Raw genomic sequence first — 20,775 nt, forward strand, 5'->3', positions numbered from 1 at the left:
TTTTTAATGCTGCCTCTTCTATTTCTATAGTTCGCATAGTAAGTGTTGAAGCAAATGCAGTATTTTGGGTGCAGTCCTGTTAGAGCAAGGAGGGGCTTGCAAAATAACGCTAGCTGTGAAAACAAGTACGGACAACTGTACGCTGATGTGTTGCTTGATAGATGGCCCAGATGATAAGCGGATGTGATGGAAAATGACTTGTTTTTTATTAGGCTGTCTCAAAAGCTGAGGTTAGATTGTATTATCCAACTAGGTCCTTTGGCTTCTTTAACATGACAGAATTTTTGTAGTCAAGCAGAGAATCGTACCAGGCTTAAAAGGGGCAAATGCCTACTTGGACAACAGGTATGAAATCTTTGCATACCTTTGTTTGCCATAAATAAACATATTTTTCTATTTTTTTTTTCTTTTGACACGTTAAATGCGTGATTGACTTTGCTGTGTTGTATCAACTTTGTTTTCCTTTCATCCTCCTGCTCCCAGTGAATTTCCAGATTTTTTTGAGATTGCAGCCTGTGTGACTTGAAGAGTGAAAACACCATAAATAAACCTAATATTTGGCGGGTTTGTTACTTTCTTCACCTTCCAGATACTTTTTTCATGAGGGAATCTAGTGGGGGACTTATTTTTTCTTTTTTCTTCTTCTTCCTCCCCCCTACCCCGTGTCAATGCCCTGACTCTCAAATATATTGTATCAGCATTCTAAACATTGAAGTTACAGTGACCAGAGGTGCCAAAATTGCTCTTTAACTTTGAGGATTGCCATAGTTGCATGAGTTTCCAGAACTTTTCTAATCTTTCAGGCCCTTCAGGAAAGTCAGTCAGTCAATTCATTTGTTCGTTTATTCAGTAAATTCTTTACTAAATTCCCTTATATCTGGTGATGTGTCCTGGGATACTAGTTTATGTTTTTCTAGTTGTCCTACTGCTTATTTAGAAGACATTTATAAAGGAAAGTTTACAGAGTTTTTGTTACTTCTTAATTTCCCAAATATAAGTACTTAACAAGTACTTTTTCTGAATTAATAGGGAATGTATATTTATAAAACCATATATGTCTATATATAGCAATGTCATTTATATTATACCTGTAATAAAAAAATTTAAAAAGTTGTTGTCTCTCAGGTGAGATTCTAATGTTGACCTTTTTTTGTTGGCTCCAGTCTGTCTGAATTCATTAATCTGAGAGAGAATTTTTTTTAAAGACCTGAAAGCTCATGCTGAAGTTCCAGCTTGTTAACTGTGCTTTGCTCTGCAGTCTTTGGTCGTGCTTTGAGATTAAGTTCTGTTGATATTGTAAATGTATTGGGGTTTTGGTTTTTTTTGATTCTGTGTGATGGAGGAATGATAAAACATCCTCTGAAACAAATGGTAACTACTGCTAATTTTTCTCTCTTACACGTGTAAGCTACTTCTTTCTTGTTCATGAAATCCTGTGCTATTTTAGTGTTTATATGTGTTACTTTGTGGTTTGAGAATATAGTCTCTAATTCTAGTTTCTTCTTCTAACAGGTCAGGGGGTTTTGCTTTGAAAATAATTGATTTAGGAAGTTTCATAAGTATTTTATAAAATATTCACTCTTTGGGCACATCAATCTTTTCCTGATCAATTTATAGTGGTTTGGGTGTTGAATTACAATATTTATGTATTTTACAGTGTTTGGGAGGTGAATTGCAATATTCATTTCATGTGCAGACTTTGTATGCAGAAGATTCAGTATCAATTCATATGTAGGGTCTACCAGACGTTTGAGAAGGTCCCTTGTCAATTCATCTACAAATCACCAGAAAAATGAGTGTCTCTTGTTATTACAGATTGGAACATAGCTGAATATTGTTGAACAATGCTTACACTAAACCAGGGCCTAATGAGTACCACTTCAGTAATTTGAAGCTTTCATTTCATTTCAAAAGAAGAGTTAGATTTGCATGGACTATGCAGCCCCGTGACCCATGAACAGTACTGGCGTGAAACTCCCAACAATCATCATCATCCAAATGTGTAATAAACCTAACAAGCTCCCTGTGTTTTATTTCCTTGTTTTTATTTATATCCCCAGGTTGTAATTTTACACTCCATCTTGTAAAATTTTTCTGAACATGTTTTTGTTCTGTGATAAGAACTATTTAAAACTAGGCTACTCTATGACAAAAATAAAGCTAGTCCTCTTTTCTGAAAGCTTACCTATCTTTCTTCTGTCCCACACTAAGAATTGTTATACAGTGTATGTGGGCCACACAGATGCAGTAAAACCAGATCTAAGGGAAACAGAACTTCTGATGAGTTTTAATTGCTGGATTTATTGATAGAGTTTCATACCTCAGTGTCTTTCTTACCCTCTTGACTTGTAGCTCCTTTTATTCTTGCTCTTTTTCTTGGAAGAGGACTCATTGTTTATTTACTTGTTTATTTACTTTTTACAAGATAGTCTGGTCACTTAAACAAATATTTTTCCCATACATTCTTTTCTTTGTTTAGATTTAGGATAAAGACCTGAGTTACCATTCTAAGGAGAGTTCTATATGCAGAAGTATCCTGTGTTTGCCTTTACCTCCCAAGTAGGATTAGAAGATCTATTAAAATTCCATCTAAGTGTGAGAGGATGTTCCCCATTGTCATAGAATTCCTGCAGCAACCTGTACATCACAGGAAATTTAGCATTAATTATTCTCATACTCTGACTAAACTTAAGCGCATGCCAAACTTGGAAGTGCAATATGTTAACATCTTTCACCTTTTGCTGTTTTAAAACATTAAATTACTTCTTAAGATAAGTGTAAGATGATAAAAAAAACTTTATACAGGTATTGCATCTCATGCAAATGCATGGCTTCGTTCCGAGTTCTGGATCTACTTGTTTTCCTCCGTTTCCCACATGCGTTGGCTATGTACATCCATCTTAAAGATTAATAAGCTGAAGCATGGAGAAGATTGTTTTCAGGAATCTTTTGATGTTTTTACTCAGAGAGCTAATTAAGCTTCCTGGAAGAAAATGGGGACATTTTTATCCCATTGTGTAATTACATCAGTAAAGGTGTTCTGTTTTTTTTAACAGGATGTATTTACTTCAACTCGAGATACGCTATTCATCTCTATCCCTTGCTAAAGTTCGGATGATCTGAATTTTTTATGTTTAGGAGGGGGAATGGGTGGGCCTTGGCAAAGCTGGGAAGTGTCTTTTGGATGCGCTTGCTATGCAGGCTATAAAAAGCTTAAAATAAGGATGAACTTCAAATGTTCATAACTCCCCCCCCCCCCCCCCCCGCCATGTGTAGTTTTTTTCTCTGTGTAGGGATCTGTATCTATATGGCTTTTTTGGGTTTGCAATTGTTTTGTGACTCAGCTTCCACTAGAATACTGTTGCTCTGCAGATGCTGCTCAGAGCTGCTTGACAAGTCAGTAAGTTACCTATAATATAATTTAGGAATTTGAAACTGTTTAAATATTGGGTTAAAAATCACACTATTCACTAAATAGTGGAGGCTGCAGCAGAGAAACACTGATTATTTTATGTCATGCTGTTTTAACCCGTTTGGGAATTACTTGGGCAGTGTTTAAACTGAAATATTCTCTCTTAGGTCAAACTCCATTGGCATTTTTTTTGTGTTGCTCATTAAAAAGACGACTTTCCCACTGGAAGTTCACAGGTGTGGTCTAAACATGGGTGAATTGTTCTGATGTTTAAAAGATGAACAATTCCTGGCTCTTATTTTCCTTCTTAAAGAGAGGGTTTTTGGGTTTCTAGCAGTAAAAAGCCCAGTTTGGGGTCTGATGTGAAAAGCCTACGTGATATATGTCAGGTATATATTCGCAGCCCCTGACAATGACGCATTTGTTAGCACAGGTACACAGTTGCTGTAACCTGATAAAAGTTGTCACAACAGCTTAACAAGAATAATGTCGCCCTCCCTTATTGATCCAGGCCCCTCCTAGCAACCCCCTTTCCTGTATGGTTATGAGCAGTCATGCTGTGCTGTAAACAATTTGAGGAAGCTGATTGGGTTGAAAACAAAGTTTTTATGTGGGAGGAGGGGGGCTGGGGACGGGGGTCAGCTTAGCCTTCAGCCAGGTCTGTCGTGAGACCCGCCACGATGCAGCACTGCCTGGGCAGGTCCAAGCGCAAGACAGCATGGGAGCAGGCAGGTGGATTTTTTTCTGACACTCTGTAGAAGTTCACTGCTAGTGTCACTGTAATCAATTTAGTATAACATTTTTTAAAAAAAAACTGAAATGTGTAAATAGTGCTCCACTGCTGGCCTTCAAATTTAGTTCTCTGTGCTTTATGCAGTTTTTATGATTTGGCTTGTTCTTTTGTACTGATTATTTAATTGTACTATAAAAGCACAGAATGGAGGTGTTTCTCATTTTGAAGCTTAGGTCTAATGTACTTGAGGTACCAGAATTTTTGAATATCATGTAATTCCCTTTCTTCAGTCCACAATTCCCTGTTCTTCTAATTCTGATCAGCTGCTATCTTCCTTATAAAACTTTTTCCCTGTGGTTCTGTGTTTTGGCTATGCATTGTAACAATAGATAACATTCAGAGCTAAACAAAGGAGGTCTTCAGAGTGGAGTGTTATGCTCATGCAGTTCAGTTCAGGAATATTGTCACCCAGGTGAACTGAAGCTTGTGTCGATTGCTTTTGATATAATGATTGCGCTCCTTTTGTAGAAGTGGTTCTTCCAGTTGAAAGCTGTGACTAAAAAGTGTAGCTGCTAATTTGGAAGCAATAAAGAAGTAGCAGTAGGTTTGTGGTGTTTTTCAGTTACACACCTTGAAAATTTTCCTAAATTATTACTTAAGGGAAAGGATTTCCCAAATTTGTCCTTAAAAGGGTATTATCGTTTCACTTTCTTCTAGACTGTGGGAAAATCTTGCTTCAAGAGCAAAAGAAAAACAGGTAGCTTGGTAGCACTAGGGAGTTTACTACTATAGATAAGGCTTTTTTTTTCTTTTAGGATTTTCTACATTATTCTTTGAAAAATACTTGTACAGGTTTTGGGGCTTGTGTAATTGGCTATATATATAGTCAAGAAAATGTGCTGTAGGTTAATTAATCTTGAGGGGGGGATAAACCATCTTTTTATGCTTACTACGTTCTTGCTTTCCACAGTCATCTAACTTCTCTACAGTTGTGTTCTTCTGTTCGGACTAACAGCTTTACAGATACTCATGCTTTTGTTATTCAAGATTGGAGAAAATAAAGTGAATTGAAAAGAACGTTTACCGTATTACTGTTATTGATACACACATGTCATTGCTTTGTTTTGTTTGTGGGGGCATAGTTTTAGTTATGTTGACCTTCACATTCCTTTGAAAGAAAACCAGGATAATGAGCAGCTTACAGAGAAACCTGTTTTATTGTAATGTCGGTAAATGATAGGAGAAAAATCCACGTGGTGTGTACAAGAATTTCACTTAATTTGGAGTTTAGTATGCATGTCTAACCACATATTAACATCCTTTTTGTGTCCTTAATAATTGTACATTTCCTTCTAATGCAGTCTCCTGGAAAGTGGAACTGAAGCAAAATTAAGTCTGTTTCAATAGAAATTAAGAATTTGGATTCAAATTACTCTAAAGCTTAGGAGTTAACTTTGAGGATGCTTACTGAGAGATCTTCCCAAGCATAAGCGAGAGCACAGGCATGTTGGGAGAAACATATTAAATGGCATGTGAAGTAGGCAGAGAAGGAACTCACTGTCCTAATAATATGTGAGTAGATATGGTAGCAGACGAAGATTTTTGATGTAATCTGAATGGAGATTTATTTTTAAATCACTCTTTGTGCTTTCAAAATTCATTAGTTTTGTATTAAGTGAGATGACTTAGAGCTAACACATCTGCTCCTAACTTCTCTTAAAAGAACAGGAAAGGCGTTGACAAACTGTATAGGCTTCATAAAAGCATTAAAAAAGAAGGAACAAAGAGTAAAATGTCAACTCCTTCAAATTGTAATGAAAAATTACTGTAAGGCTTAGAGTATAAGAACAGTCATACTTAGAGCAAAAATCTGGTATCCTTCAGCTGTGGGTTATTTAGCCAAAGAACATAACAAAAGAAGTGTAAGATGGTTCCTCCTAGTTTCTAACTTTCTGTAATTTCAGAATTTCCTTCAAAATGTTTTATATCTGTATCATTTTTTCTGAAAGCCCTTGAAAGGCTGTACCATGAATCTGCTATCTTTTTTGTGCATGTTTACACTTCGGCATCGACAGCAGTCTTGTTCCTGGCAGTTTCCCAAGTTAATTATGAAATCTTAGGGAATATGTACTCCTTTTTTTGGTTGTTTTTTTTTTTTTTTGGGGGGGGGGGAGGAGGTTGTTTCGTTTTTTTTTTTACTTTTTAAAATATGCTAGCTGATAGCATGAATAAGAAAGCTCTGTCTGTTGGCTGATTAGAGAGATGATAAATAATCCGATCTGTGCCACTCATAATCCCGTAGACCTTCACTTCCTTGATTGTTGCTAAGCTGAGGACTCCATGTCTATTTAGTTGGTTCTCTCAAGGAAGCTATTCCATGTTTCTCATGATTCTTGTTATCCTCTGAGCCTCAGAATAATCAGAATTATAAATGGTTTTCTAAATGTGAACTTTTTAGATGTTTGGTGACCGTAGTCGTTCCTGTTTTGTTTGTTCTTTTCTATTCATTCTGTTGGCTTCCAGATATTTGAGCTGATATGTGAAGACGCCTCTGAAAACAGTGACTAAAAAGGTCTTTCTCAAGGAGTTAAAGCAGTTTAGGAACTATTATATGGATAATTTGTGCAATTGCAAATGTTTATCTCATCTACCTGCAAATCAGTGCACGTATCAAGGCTTAAACAGAAGGTTTCAACTTCATTTAATGTGCACTAACAATCATAATCAAGCATAAGAAAGGTGATATGTATGGATATAGCGTGTCTAATGTAATTTTTGAGTACCAAAGTCACAATCCCAAAATTGTTTGATTAATATGTGCACTGTTTAAAGTGGCAATGCTCTTCCAAAGGCTTGCTGGTTTTTACCTAATCTTTGACTCTATTAGGCAGATCTTTGATTTACTCGACCCAAGGGGGATGAGATTCTTGCTAGCATCCTTTGAAGTTAGGACTGAATAAAAGCAGCATCAATTCCAAGTGGCTTCAGAGTAAATAAACCCAATTATCTTAATTTTCAGTTCCCAAAAAGGGGAGGTGGTAACTGGTTCTGCCGACAGTGCCCTGATGGGGACTGGTCTCTTACAAGGTTGGAGCATTGCTTCACATTTGGACTAATGAAATACATTTTCCCCGTTATTGCTCCAGTGTTCAGCATCATGTGATCCTTCTCCAATCCTTGGTTTTTAACTTACCTGATAAATTCTCTATATGACAAATTTAGTTACATTACTGTTTGCCCTTTTTCTGGAACACTTATGCGCATGGTGAACAGCACGTTCATTTAGGGCTTCTCTGATAACTTCCATTCCTTGTGAAAATGAGTAACTTCCTATCCATTGTTGAACCAGTTATTAATATACAAGGACAAGTTCCTTCTTATGCCATGTCATCTTCAAGTCTTGAAGAACTCCTGGTAAGAGATCTTGCCACGTGTGTCCTGGAAGTCTAGGTGTTCTGTCAACCAGATCATCCTTCCCTATGTGCTTCTTGGTTGCTTGGGGTAAAAAAGAGATTTGTGAAGCATGGTTTCATTTTTCATTGTATTTATCTAGCTGTCTTCTGACTTGTATTTCTCATTAACCGATTTTTCTGGTATAAAGTTAAAAATATTCTGCAGTTACCATGATGTTTTTTTAGAGCCCTTTAAAAAACAAACAAACAAAGAAGTAACTAAACTTTTTTTTAAAATTGCCCGTATATTCTTTCCAGACAAAGAAATTGTCCTTACTTCAGTTATTTATTGCATTTTTTTTTCCTTTTTTTCTTTAAGTACGGCTTAAACTAATTATTACAAAAAATTTGGACATGTAGAATGTTAATCGGGAATCATGGGACTCGAAGTAATTCCTTTTCTGTGGCTTTTGACTAAACATTTGGGATTAACTCAAGATTTAATGAATAAAATTCAGGTCCTTCACCTGCTTAGAAAACCATCTATAACACTAGCTTTTGAATAATCTTCACCTTGATTTTTATTTTACTTTATTAGAATAGCGGGGGCAATGAATGGTTTTGCTGCCAAAAGAAGGGGGGAAAAAAAAGAGTTGGAAAAGCTGAGGGGAGGAAAGGAAGAGGAAGTTGCATATTCAATATCAAAGCAACTTGGGGGTTATTTTAGAAAATGACATTCCATTAAAAACTGTGCTCTGTTGAAAACTTAGCACTCTTCTTCCACGTGACTTGCAGAGTAAAATGGCATGGTTTGCTGTAGTACATAATGAAATCACAAGTAATTGCCTTACATTGTAAGTGACAATTTAAAGGTTAGGTGATACTAACATTTAGACTGATCTGTGTGGTGTCTTATAAATTAGAGCATGTGGATGATGCAACAGCATGGCTTGAGTAGATGCTTATGTTCTCTTGTCTTGAATCTGTTGGTTGTCTCACAGTAAGTTCACTGTTAACAGTCCTTTCAAAATTTAGCGGAATACTTCGAGGCAGATGTTTTATGAACAAAATTGCATGGTTTTGCAATAGACTTAAATATTGGCTCTGTCAACTCTAAAAGACTTATAATGTCTACTTTACTTGTTTATTGTAAAATTAGAGGCACTGTTTGTTCCTCTACACTAGCTCCTTTACAGTCCTAATGAATGTAAAAAAGCATTTCTATTCCTTTTTCTTGTAATCTGCAATTTACCTTGTTTCATTCGGGTATTAGCAAGGGAAACAGTGCAGTCTTTTGGAACATAATACATAGAGGTATAAAAAAGAAAACCATGCATGTAAAAGTGCAAATAAGTATTTCTTATTAGAAGGGGATTAGAACAAACTTCTAAAGTATAAGTTTTAGTTAATGTATTTTCTTTCTTATTCAAGCTTGCATTAAGACCAAATATTCTTTGCTTCTAACAATGCTTGCAGGTTCAATAGGCCTAATAGTAAAATTTTCTTTTGACTTTAAATGAATGTAACTCTTTTCTGCATAATTGGTTTTTTCCAGTTTGGCAATATATAAAAGTAATGAGAACTTAGAGGTTTACCTAGCCATGTAAAATTCTGATTAACACTTGTGGAATGCTTAAGAGATCAAATATAAATGTAATAAGTTAATGCCTCTTTCTCTGTAGGGTGCTGGTCAAGACAAACTTGGAATATATGTCAAGTCTGTTGTGAAAGGAGGTGCTGCAGATGTGGTTAGTAATATTCTTAAGCATCAGAAGTTCAAAGGTAGAAAGATCCTTTGGAAATGCTTTTAATTCCTTTGTTTACTAGTATATGTGAATAATTGTTTTAATTTAGAACATGTTAGCATTGATGTATTTTCTTCTCTCTTGAATATGTATTTAGGATGGTCGTCTGGCTGCAGGGGATCAGTTGCTCAGTGTGGATGGTCGAAGTTTGGTGGGCTTGTCCCAGGAAAGGTACAGAATGCTTTCCTTGAGTGTCTTTACATGAAGAAAATGCTAGAGTAATGATCTACTGAAAAGGACTGAAGTTCGTTTTTTTAGACGTTAGGCTTTGTCTTGGCTTTTTATAACTGCCTGTGAATAACCTTAGTAACAAGTTCAACTGTTTGTGTAGTATTTTCTGTATATGATACGGATTATCTATATAGAAGAAATTGTATTACACGTTTGGGCTTTAGTTTTGAGCAAACTTTATTTAGCTCTAATTTTAAATATTTTGGCTTCTGACCTTTAACTGCAGAAACTGGAAATAGTACTTGCCTGTAGGTGTTGTCTGTTTAATAAGCATATCTTCTAGTCATCATCTAATTTTTTTCAAAGTGATCTTAAGTATTAATCAGAAAAGGAATACTAGATTAAACATGAGAAATCATGACATACAAACTGATAATAAGGAGAACTAAGTAATACAGTGCCTAATTTTATTTTGTTTTATTTGCTTTGGCTTTTATTGCAGGGCAGCAGAACTTATGACTAGGACGGGTTCTGTAGTAACACTAGAAGTAGCAAAACAAGGAGCAATTTACCATGGTCTTGCAACCCTGCTTAATCAGCCATCCCCAATGATGCAAAGAGGTAAAAATACTAGTATTATTTATGTCAATAACAGCTTTATAAGTCTTAGAATGCAGAAAATATAATAATTTACAGTAGATTGCCAAATATTACCAACATATTAAATCAGAAAAGAAAGATAATTGCACAGAAAAGAAGCATTTCCTTTCTTATCAAAAGCTCATCTGTTTTTAAATATTGTTTGAAATTATGCTAGTCTAATCATTAACAAATGCTTTGCATATGTACCTCTTAAAAAATTAAATGATGCATTTAAACACAGTTCTGGTTTGAAGTAATTTTTGTTTTAACAAATGGAATATAATGAATACAAAGGGTGTTAAACTTCAATGGCTTTTTTATCCCTTTCATAAAAGCTTCTCTCCTCCTCTCAGAATATGACTTCCTTGTAGTCATTGCACTCCAGACTGCAGTGTAATTACTAAGAGAGAAATAAATAGAAACAGAAGCCCCTGGAACATGTTTTGCCACTGAATTTTTTTTTTTTTTTAAAAACTAGAACTATTGAAACGTATCTTCTTAAGTTTCCGTGTCTGATCATAAGAAATTCTTGAATGTTTCTCCAACATTATATTTTATCATCCTACTTCAGTGAACTAACAAAAGACATATTTAAGTCTTATGTAAACTAATGTAAAGGAAATAATTTTGTAAAGGAAGACCTTTTCTACATATAGGGTAGTACTACAGTATAGAAAAGAATGGGTTAAAAGAATAAATCCTTATTATCACAGTTTACAACACCATCCCAGATGCCATATGCCTCTGAGAGTCAGCAAGAGACTTTTTCAGTAAAGCACGTTTGGCTTTTACAAATAATGTGGTACCTTTTCAAAAGCTCTTTTGAAGCATACAAATCAAAGGAATCCTGTATAGTTGATACAAGAGTGGGACTGTGTATGTGAAGAAGTAAAGGTTTTAAAATCTAGCATTTGCTTTACTGGGAACTCATTTTTAATTGTAAATGCAAGGTAGCTCTGGTTTGAAAAAGAACATGCTAGACAGTAGTTAATATAAGTGAAAGGGGGAAAATACATATCCAACTGTTACAGTTTCTGACCGCCGTGGCTCAGGTAAACCCCGACCAAAGAGCGAAGGTTTTGAGCTGTATAATAACTCCACTCAAAATGGGTCACCTGAGAGCCCTCAGCTGCCGTGGACGGAGTACAGTGAACCAAAGAAGCTGCCAGGGGATGATAGATTAATGAAGAACAGAGCCGATCATCGCTCCAGTCCCAATGTAGCAAGTAAGTAAGATTATCCTTCTTTTAGGGGTAGATGCTTCTTCCACTAGTTTTAGAGGCTGTTGAATTCAAAAAGGGGATGATTGTTTTTAAAAATGGATTAAGTTTAAAATGCCAATGTAGTGGTAACATTTGGAGCAAGGCTCTTGCTAGAACTATTCAAAGGAAAAATCATAGTTATTTTGTGAATAGTATTATTTTATTAAGTTATGTAAATTATTATTAACAGTCATGTAAATGCTTCCTTTAACTTTCCAACAGATCAGCCTCCAAGCCCCGGGGGAAAGAATGCTTATGCATCTGGAACTACCACCAAAATAACCTCAGTCTCTACTGGAAATCTTTGTACAGAGGTCAGAAGTGGCAAGCAAAATGCTGGCTATTAAACTTTCCTTAGCTATCAATAGCGTCAGTGTGCTTGAGTCAAACCAGTGTCTGTCTTAACTATTTGAACATAATGCTGGTGCTAATGACTGGGTGGGGGTTTTGATTATTACAGCTAATGAAAGATTGAGACAGCTTTGAGTGATTTTATTAAATTTTGTTCATGAAGTTGTCTTTGTGATTTCTTAGGTTTGTACAATACTGCGTACTTGTTTTCAAACCATAAAAACATGAGTCATAACCACAATTATATTTGATACTAGACAACCTCTTTATTGCCTGTTCCAGACAAATAATGGCTTTATAAGCCATTTGGAAAATGTATGTTTAGAATAATATTCTGTACAGATCTGTGTAATTAGAAAACTCTACCTTATGTTCTTTTTACCTTCTTCAGGAACAGACTCTGCCCCCACGACCTGAAGCTTATCCCATCCCAACACAGACCTATACTAGAGAATATTTCACATTCCCAGCTTCAAAGTCTCAGGATCGGATGGGTCCAGCTCAGAGTCAGTGGCCAAATTATGAAGAAAAACCACAGGTCCAGGCAGAAAGTAATCATTCGATCAATACTACAATGCAGGTGAGAAGTAATTTCTTTCGATACAAGAAAAAAACAGAAAGGAATTGCTTGCTTTCCACTCCCAGACTGCTGGAGACATTTTTGCAGAACAGTCAACTCTCTATAATCTCTGAGCTGTTCAGGACAAACTATACCATGGCGGGGAGAACAACTGTAGTTTTGCCAAGATTGGCTTGGATTCAGAAACCCTATTCTTCTTTTTTTTCTTTTCTTTTCCCCTCCGTAGAAATTATGTTATCATGTTCTGCAGACCAGTTATCTGGGATGTTTTAATTCCCCGTTAGAGGTAATGAGGTGTAGATGGTAGCAGGGTTTGTCTTGTAAAATGTTTTGTGGTTTTCTGAAAAGCAAACTAAATCTTTCGCTCTTCCAATAAGGTTTATGTGGAAAAATCTCTTTGCCTGCAGGGTGCATTGTTTAAGTGACAAAGTGAAGTATTAAAAATGAAATAAAACAGTACTTTGAGACCAATACAAGGTCTTCACTGAAATGCATTCCCTGCTCTCAGTTAAAAAAAAAAAAAAAAAAAAAAATCAAGTTGCATCTATTATCAAAGTGCAAATGCTTCTTGACCTGAAATGAATATACCCCTACTGTAACTTTATAAATTCAAAAAATAATGTTGTTCTGTTCTTTGTAAATGAAGACTTTACTCAAATCCATACAGGAAATTAAATCTAGATCTACTAAATCCAGTCACTGGATCATCTTTTTTTCTAATCCACCAGAGATTTAAAAATATAGAGGGACAAAACTTCTTTTTTGCTTTTTCTTCATTTGTGATAAAAGCAGAGCCTTACACCAGGCTCAGTATGTTTTACTTTTGGAAAAGCAGTGGCATGTAAATTATCTTGAGATTGTGTCCGAGAAGCAAAGTAAGGATTGATTATTGATTACTCACACATGTATCGGCAAGTGAATTCAGTAAAAAGTCAATTGAAAAAAGCTTGGTGCCTTTTTTTTTTCCCCAGTATTACAGATATCGAATCCTAATCATTTCAGCTGTTAAGAAAACAGATGTCATACCGAAAGTAGGATGGTAATTTTGAAGGAGAATGCTGCAAGTTAAATGACTGTGGCAGATAGCTATGAAAAAATTTGGCTGAATTTCCTCCGTGCTTAACTCCTTCACATTTCATGATTTCATCTCACCTAATCTTAGCTGCATAGTTAACGTCTAGGGTCTCTCTGTCAATGATGGGACAGGGGGAGGCTAGTACCTCCAGAGAATGGTTTCTACCCATTTGTCTTAATGGGATGAATTGCTGCCTGGACCTGCATCTCTCTCCTGCTTAAGACAAGCTTAAGTGAGTAGTTGAGATCAGGTGGTTAAAACTGGTGAGATGAACCCCATCTGTTAAACCTGTTGACAGATACCAAATTTGAGCTATGGTCTTAAGGCTGAATGCAGTGCAGAAAAGCATTTTCATAAAGCAAACAGCTGGAAGCTTTAGCTCCTTAGAAGCATTGAAAGTGTACACAATTTTTCCCCGCCATACAATAGTTCTTTTAGAACTATTTAAAATTAGAGGAAAATAGACTCCTGAAAAGTATTTTTTAATTTTTTTTTTATCTTTACAGTGAGAACTGGGCTGGTAAAATAAAAAAAAAAAAGCTGCCATAAGCTACTGACCGATGTGAAATCCCTGTTTTATGTTCTGAAGGCATTAGCAAACTGTTTTTGGCTAGGTGCATCTTTACAGCAAATCTAACACAAATAGCTGTGTGTTCAGCTCTGCTGGACTAATAGAGCATAAAAAATACACTTGTTCATCTCAAAGAAGGCATTCTTTAGAGGTCATGGTTAAGGTCATTGACGGAGGAAAAAGAAAAGGAATTTGCTTTGTTAGTCTTCTCTCAGTTGTTGATAATTGGTACATTATGTGTTCAGTGCTTAGTAGTTCTTAACATTCAAAGTATGAATATTTGCTTCAAGAAAATCATTAACAGCTTGCTAAGCCTAATTTATGGTCCAGTATTCCTTTTCAGGAGGTTGTACAGTGCAGTGAGACCCTGAGCTGGTATAAAAAAAGACGTGGTGTTTGACGCGCTAAAAAAGCAACAGAAGCACAGACCAATACTCCCGTGCCCCAAGAGCAGGTAGAATTAGGCCTGGCTGCCCAGGTGCCGTACCCGTGAACGGCGCTGTAGTCATGAGAGCTTCCCGCCGGTCATCTCGCCTGTTAATGGAGGAGAGCGGGCAGCGGCTCCCTTGTCTCTTCCTCAGCAGCCTTTCTGTTTGCCTTCCCAATAGGAAAAATGTTCAGTCAAGCCAGCTGAAGGCTGAAAGCAGAGCTGGTATGCCTGAGCTGCTGTTCCGAGCTGCCGGGACTCTCGTGCTTACGTGTGGGGGAGGGGGTGTCAGGGACAGTCCTGAGAAGTTGTGCGAGTTGGGGAGGTTTTCAGCTTAAGCTCCATTTTGCGTTCAGCCTTCCACCCAGTCAGGTTTCCAGGCATTTCAGAGGTTGCAAATCTTCCATGACTTGAATGAGTTAAAAGGACTGAGAAGAATATTTTATTGTTGGTTTTGGGAAACTTACTGGGCATGGAAACGCTGAAATTCACAAAAAGTAATTACCTTCAGTAATAAGAATGCGGTTTGTGAGCCATTTTCAAATATGTTTTAATATAGATGGACTATGAAATACATGCCTTGTTTAATTTTTTCCAGCGTGTGGCTCGTTCCCAGGAAGAACTCCGAGATAAAGTTTTCCAGCCAGAGAGGAATCGTTTGGAAGTTGTTATACGGAAGGATGTAGAGTACATCGATCGGAAGTCAGACAGTGATCAGTGGATGAATTCATCTGTGGATTCTAGCACATCTAGCCAAGAACACCTGAACCATTCGTCCAAACCGGTCTCGCCTGGTTCTTGTTTAACTAAAAGTGGACCTGGCCGTTGGAAAACTCCAGCTACTAGCCAGCCAACTCCAGTGGCCATTTCCCAGCCCATCAGAACAGATCTTCCTCCTCCACCGCCACCTCCTCCAGTGCATTATGCCGCTGAATTTGATGAACTACAAATGGATTTGCCTCTGCCTCCCCCTCCTCCTCCAAATCAGATAGGAGCGCAAGCATCTTCCCAGGTAGCTGCTGCTGAGCGTAAAAAACGAGAAGAGCATCAGAGGTGGTATGAAAAGGAAAAGGCACGTTTGGAAGAGGAACGAGAAAGGAAACGTCGTGAGCAGGAGAGAAAACTGGGCCAAATGCGTTCTCAGCCACTAATTCCTGCTCAGCCTGTGGTTTCCCCTGTTTCCCTTCAGCAAGTAAAATCAGAAAAGCCTTCAACTTTGCAGAGGTCTCAAGAAACAGTCATTCGAGAGTTGCAGCCCCAACAGCAGCCTCGGACTATTGAGCGGAGAGATCTGCAGTACATTACTATCAGCAAGGAAGAACTGTCCTCTAGTGATAGCCTCTCTCCAGATCCCTGGAAACGGGATGCTAAGGAGAAACTGGAGAAGCAGCAACAGATGCACATTGTGGACATGCTGAGTAAAGAGATTCAGGAACTTCAGAACAAGCCTGATCGTACAGCGGAAGAAAATGACCGCCTGCGCAAACTCATGCTTGAGTGGCAGTTCCAAAAGCGACTTCAAGAATCAAAGCAAAAAGATGAAGATGACGATGAAGAGGAGGATGATGATGTGGATACTATGCTTATCATGCAGCGACTGGAGGCAGAAAGAAGAGCAAGGGTAAAAGGGGATAATCCTTTCTAGACAAAAGTATTGTAAATATATATCTTGGTGGGTTTGTCCAAGTATTTTGATGTTCTTATAGGGTAAAGGAGGATGAAGCTTTCTTAAATACCTTGAATTTAAAAATTGCTAACTTGCAGTGGCTTCACCAATTAAGTGATGTATTATGAAGGTATCATAGCTACCTATTATAGAATCCAAGTTGGTAGTCGAATTTACTTTTCTGGTTGTGGGGAAAGAAATTCCCTTTGGATAAAGGGATTTTGCCATGTAGCTGGAATAGGATTAGAAGGTTAAATATGGCAGGAATTTGCATACAGGAAGGTAAGCAAAAACATTTGAAATTATGAAAGTCACTAGGAGAATCAGGAACAAAAAACAGTGTGGGGTTGTGTTTTTTTCCTCTCCCCTGCCCCAGTATATTTACCTCTAAGTGTTCTTACTTACAGTCTATGGAAACTGAATGCATGCTGTTTCCAGGGAACAGTGAACTGAACTGAGGTTCCACTTTGCTTGTCCTCTCCAAGCAGAGGCTGGGGCATAAGGCAGCTGCTGCCTCTGCCTTTACCACCACCTCAGTGGTGACCCCAGCAGTGCAGGGGGGAAGCATTATGCTGAGCCATGTGGTTTTGGATACACCCTGTCTAGGGCTCCAGCTCACACGTACCTGGATTTTGCATGGTGTCCAGTTTAATTGGTATCTGACAAGGTTTGCTTACCTTAGCCTCAGTGCTGTGAAAGCTCGTAATATATCTAATAAGATAATACAACTGAATAGTATGATGAAGTTTTTATCACTCTGTTGGTGGCTGTTGTCTCTGGAATCTGTTAAATCTATTGTTACCGGGAAACAATTTCTATAGGAAAATTCGTTTTTCTTTTCTGAATAATAGCAAAGTTACATACCAATAGCTGTGCTGTGATAGGCTTAAAAACTAGCTCTGTAATATGCTGAGTGTCTTGTGTGTTTATCTTGAAAAGTTGACTTAATTCTGTGATAAGCAATTTTTAATTCTTGAGAAATGTTTCCACATGCTTATTTTGACATTGAGAAATAGGTATCGGCTTGAGTAGTATTTGAGTTCAGGATTGTTTTGGCAGCTTGATTTCCTAAACTTACTCTTCTCATATTTACTGCAGTCTGCATTGCTTTCCTTTTTTCTTGTGGCTAACTTTATTACTGTGTAAAACAATAGATACCTCAAACTTGGAAACTGAAGAAAGGAAAAGCTAAATATCTTTGGCAAACAGGTTGCGTTAAAGCCCAGCATCGCTAACATGTAATTTGTAGCACATAGGCAGTTACCTATGGGCATAAAAAATCCATGTAAAACTGCCATTTTAACAAACAGTGTCTTTAAAATTTTACTGTAGCAAAAAAAAGCCATGTGTCACTAATAGAAAACCAGTTGTATTGCATAACATTATATCAGTCTTCTCTGCACAAACTGTATTTAAAATACTATTTGTGCATAAAGTTCTTCCAGCATTTTGGAACATTCTGAAACTAAAAAATAACAGTTGTCTTGAACTGAAGTAATGTTTGCATTTTGGTTACATTTCACTGTCTATACTACTAGTGATGCAATAAGTAGCATCTCTGGAGAAATACTGAGGTTTTGAATGAGTCAAATCAATACTGATAAAAATTTCGGATTATATGATTGTTTTCATTTCTGTATTTCAGGATTATGTCAATTCAGTTCCTCATTCTAAAGCAACTGACTTAACAAATAAAAGAAAATGCTTTTGAAGTAACACAAGTCTAACCTATCTTTATTTTCACTGTGCATCTCTCTTTTTTTCCCCTTTCTTACTACCTGCAGCAGACTGCTGTGCCAGCAATCTCTGTTCTAGATTTGGTATGTTTGTTTCTTTCTCTTCAATATCTCTTTCCCATTTCAATTCTTGATATTATTAATAACCACCCTATGTGCTTTGGATGATGATTTGGCATCTTTGGGTGTTCAAAAATCATTGTGATACAATAAGCAGTAAGTTAACTATAAGCATGCATTTGAATGTTTCCAGATGTGGTGACTCCTTTACCTGTGTTTCCTTCCTTTCAGATGTTGTGTTCTGCTTGCAGGCTTGATTTGTTTGTTGTAGCAGTGGTCTAATATAAAACTGTGTATTTGATGTTTTGTGCAGTCGTGTTTATAAAATCTTACTAAGCACTTAGAATGAAGAAGCTGTGAGGTAAGATTTCCTCCCCTCCCTTCCCCACCCCTGCAGGTTTTAGAAGAGCTCTAGCAACACCATTCCTTTCCAATCTGAAGTGTAATTGTCCTGAGAGCCTAATACAGCATACTGCTTCAGCACATGCTGAAACCCTGTTGTTTACAGGTGTTACAATTTTCTCATTAAAGTAAAAATGGTTTGTAAACTCAGAAATTACTTCTGAACTAACATTTCCAAATAGGTCACATAAACATGCAGTTAATAAGTTACCATATAATTTGTTTCAATTGGTTCATACCATTCTCTCGCATCTAAAAGATGACAGGCTTTCAAATTGTGGCAGTAATTGCTATGACTCCCAACTAATTCTGTATTTTATTGCTCTCATTGGAAATGGGTACATGGAAAAAAAGTGTTCTGTAGTCTTCTAGAGAAGAAATATATCCCCTTCAAAATGTATTTCTGTATCATTAGCATACCAATTTGAAAGAAAGGTAATGCTTGTAAGTCCTGTTAGTATAATTAATCTGTGCTGCTGGAAAAAACTGTAAAAAAAACCTGACAGCTGGGAAACAGGTGAAGTGTGTCAGCTTTCTGAATTAGTGGACAAGCCGGGACTCATGGATTTTTTTAGCCTTAGTATCTATCAATATTTTTTTCTTATTGCTACGCCTATATTTTTTTGCTTAAGCCTTGGTCCCCGGGGCTGCAATTGGATAGATAAAGTACTTTGCCAAGCAGGCTGTAAACTTGTGGATCTTTCTGCGACAGGAGGTTGTGAAGGCAGACAGTATCATCAGCTTTAAAAATGGATTAGACAAATTCATAGACATCATGCCTGTAAACAGCTACTGAAAGGATTACACAAGGCTGTACCAGATGACATCTCTAGTACCATGCTGAATGCTGGGGAAATACTAGAAGAAATGGCCAGGCTCATGTGCAGCTCTTCTTGCCATGGTCAGAGACAGAATGCTGTGCAAGATGGATCCATGGCCTCCATCAGTCAAGGATTTATTAAGTTCATAAATTTAGCTGTAAAAAAAGAAAGCAAGCTAATTCTGAAATAGATGATGTTGAACGCTATACGCAGCAAATACCTCTTTTTCCTGATTTCATCACTTCCATACTGTTCACATGACTTTCTGGGCGTAGTTGCATCTATCCTATACCACTTCATGTACTCAAGAAATTACTTCGTAGTTTCTAGAGGGAAAAAATACACTTTAGAATGCTCCGTGTTTTTTTCTATATGTCTGATGTGAGCGTTGGTGATAGCTGTTCCGCTAATTAAAAGGCTGGTGAAAGGTGATGAATAGTTAATGCATGAATTGTCAATTGGCTAGTGTTTGTCTTTTTAAATTCCCTGGGCCACTAACAGATCTGACCCAGCTTTAGTTGTCATAAATAAATACGTATAAATTTAAAGTTCTTCTGGAACTTCTTTTAAAGCATTCTAAGCAGTGCTTGGAGAAATGAATTTTGTCTGGAATCTGAGACCTCCTGGGTGCCTGCCAGTCCCGTGAATATCTTAACATTTCTGATAAGGAGCTGATGGGCTGATCTGTTAGGAGGAGCAATAGCTCAGAAGAAAGGTGGCCTTTCCTGCCCTCTTCTAGCTAGGAATAATGCTGCAAGCATATGTTGGTGATAGGGGGACAGAGTTGTGCGGCTCAGCGAACTGTTGGCACTTTCAGTAGAGCTGGGACAAAGCAAGGGAAAAGAATTCGTGCTTTGTGCTTAGCTGCTTCGCTAAGGAGAAGCTGCTGCTTGGGAGAACACTCTCCTCATCACGCTGGCTGTACAGATCAGTTATTTCTACCTGTTAGAATATAAACATGTGCTGCTTTGGAGAAATCCTGGAAGTACAGTAAATCACATGAAAACAGGACTTTTAAACTAGAGAAAAACTAATTGGGATAGAGGAGTACTGAATCCAAATATTCAACCTGGCAATCTAATAGCCCTCTTACTACAAATGGGACAGGAAGCTAGGTTTTCTTAGCGTCTTGAAAATTAGGGAGTTCGGTTTGAGCTGGGCACTGTTGTACACACTGACAAACACAAATGCCTGCAAGCGCTCTGGCATGCCTCGCCATCCCGCTGCTCCCTGCCTTGGTCTGGGAATGCTCCAAAGTAGAAGCAGGTTACTAATCATAAAGAAATGAAATGCCACTCTGTAATAGTTGCTCTATTCCTGCTTGTGCCTTACATATCATTTTTGGCCTTTTTACTAGGTATTATGTTTAAAATAGCCTCTGACCTGGATACCATTGTCTTTTGCAATTATTATGGTTCAGATGTTGACAACAGTTCCTAGGTGGGCACCCTGCCCAGTTTTCCCTTCTTTCTTTAGTTAAGCTCACAAGAAAATAAAACTTCCCCTTTAATTTAGTTTGAAATATTTTCTTGTTTAAGTGCATTTGAATAGGAATATTTGCTACTAAGCAAAAAGGCATCCATGCCGTAATCTGGGATCAGTAGCTGCCATGTTCAGAGTTTTTCTCAATTGGGACAGAGTCAAGGAGTTTTCCTGTGTTTTTTCACTG

At 37.3% G+C, this 20,775-nt stretch overlaps 1 protein-coding gene across 8 annotated transcripts in view; it reads left to right on the forward strand.

The window, feature by feature from the left end:
- The window catches only part of AFDN (afadin, adherens junction formation factor), a 136,556-nt gene that overhangs the window by 103,504 nt on the left and 12,277 nt on the right, over positions 1 to 20,775 (forward strand). For 6 of the 8 annotated variants that reach the window (XM_075146333.1, XM_075146337.1, XM_075146334.1 and 3 more), the window contains 7 exons: positions 9,220 to 9,285; positions 9,440 to 9,513; positions 10,016 to 10,134; positions 11,187 to 11,381; positions 11,640 to 11,731; positions 12,160 to 12,348; positions 15,020 to 16,042. In XM_075146333.1, the coding sequence (XP_075002434.1) occupies positions 9,220 to 9,285; positions 9,440 to 9,513; positions 10,016 to 10,134; positions 11,187 to 11,381; positions 11,640 to 11,731; positions 12,160 to 12,348; positions 15,020 to 16,042 (1,758 nt within the window). Of the gene's footprint in view, positions 1 to 9,219; positions 9,286 to 9,439; positions 9,514 to 10,015; positions 10,135 to 11,186; positions 11,382 to 11,639; positions 11,732 to 12,159; positions 12,349 to 15,019; positions 16,043 to 17,871; positions 17,908 to 20,775 lie in introns of all 8 variants that reach the window. The other 2 variants (XM_075146331.1, XM_075146332.1) reach the window with 2 other exon arrangements.

The sequence above is a fragment of the Calonectris borealis genome, chromosome 3 (genome assembly GCF_964195595.1).
Source record: "Calonectris borealis chromosome 3, bCalBor7.hap1.2, whole genome shotgun sequence".
Classification (NCBI taxonomy): Eukaryota; Metazoa; Chordata; class Aves; order Procellariiformes; family Procellariidae; genus Calonectris; species Calonectris borealis.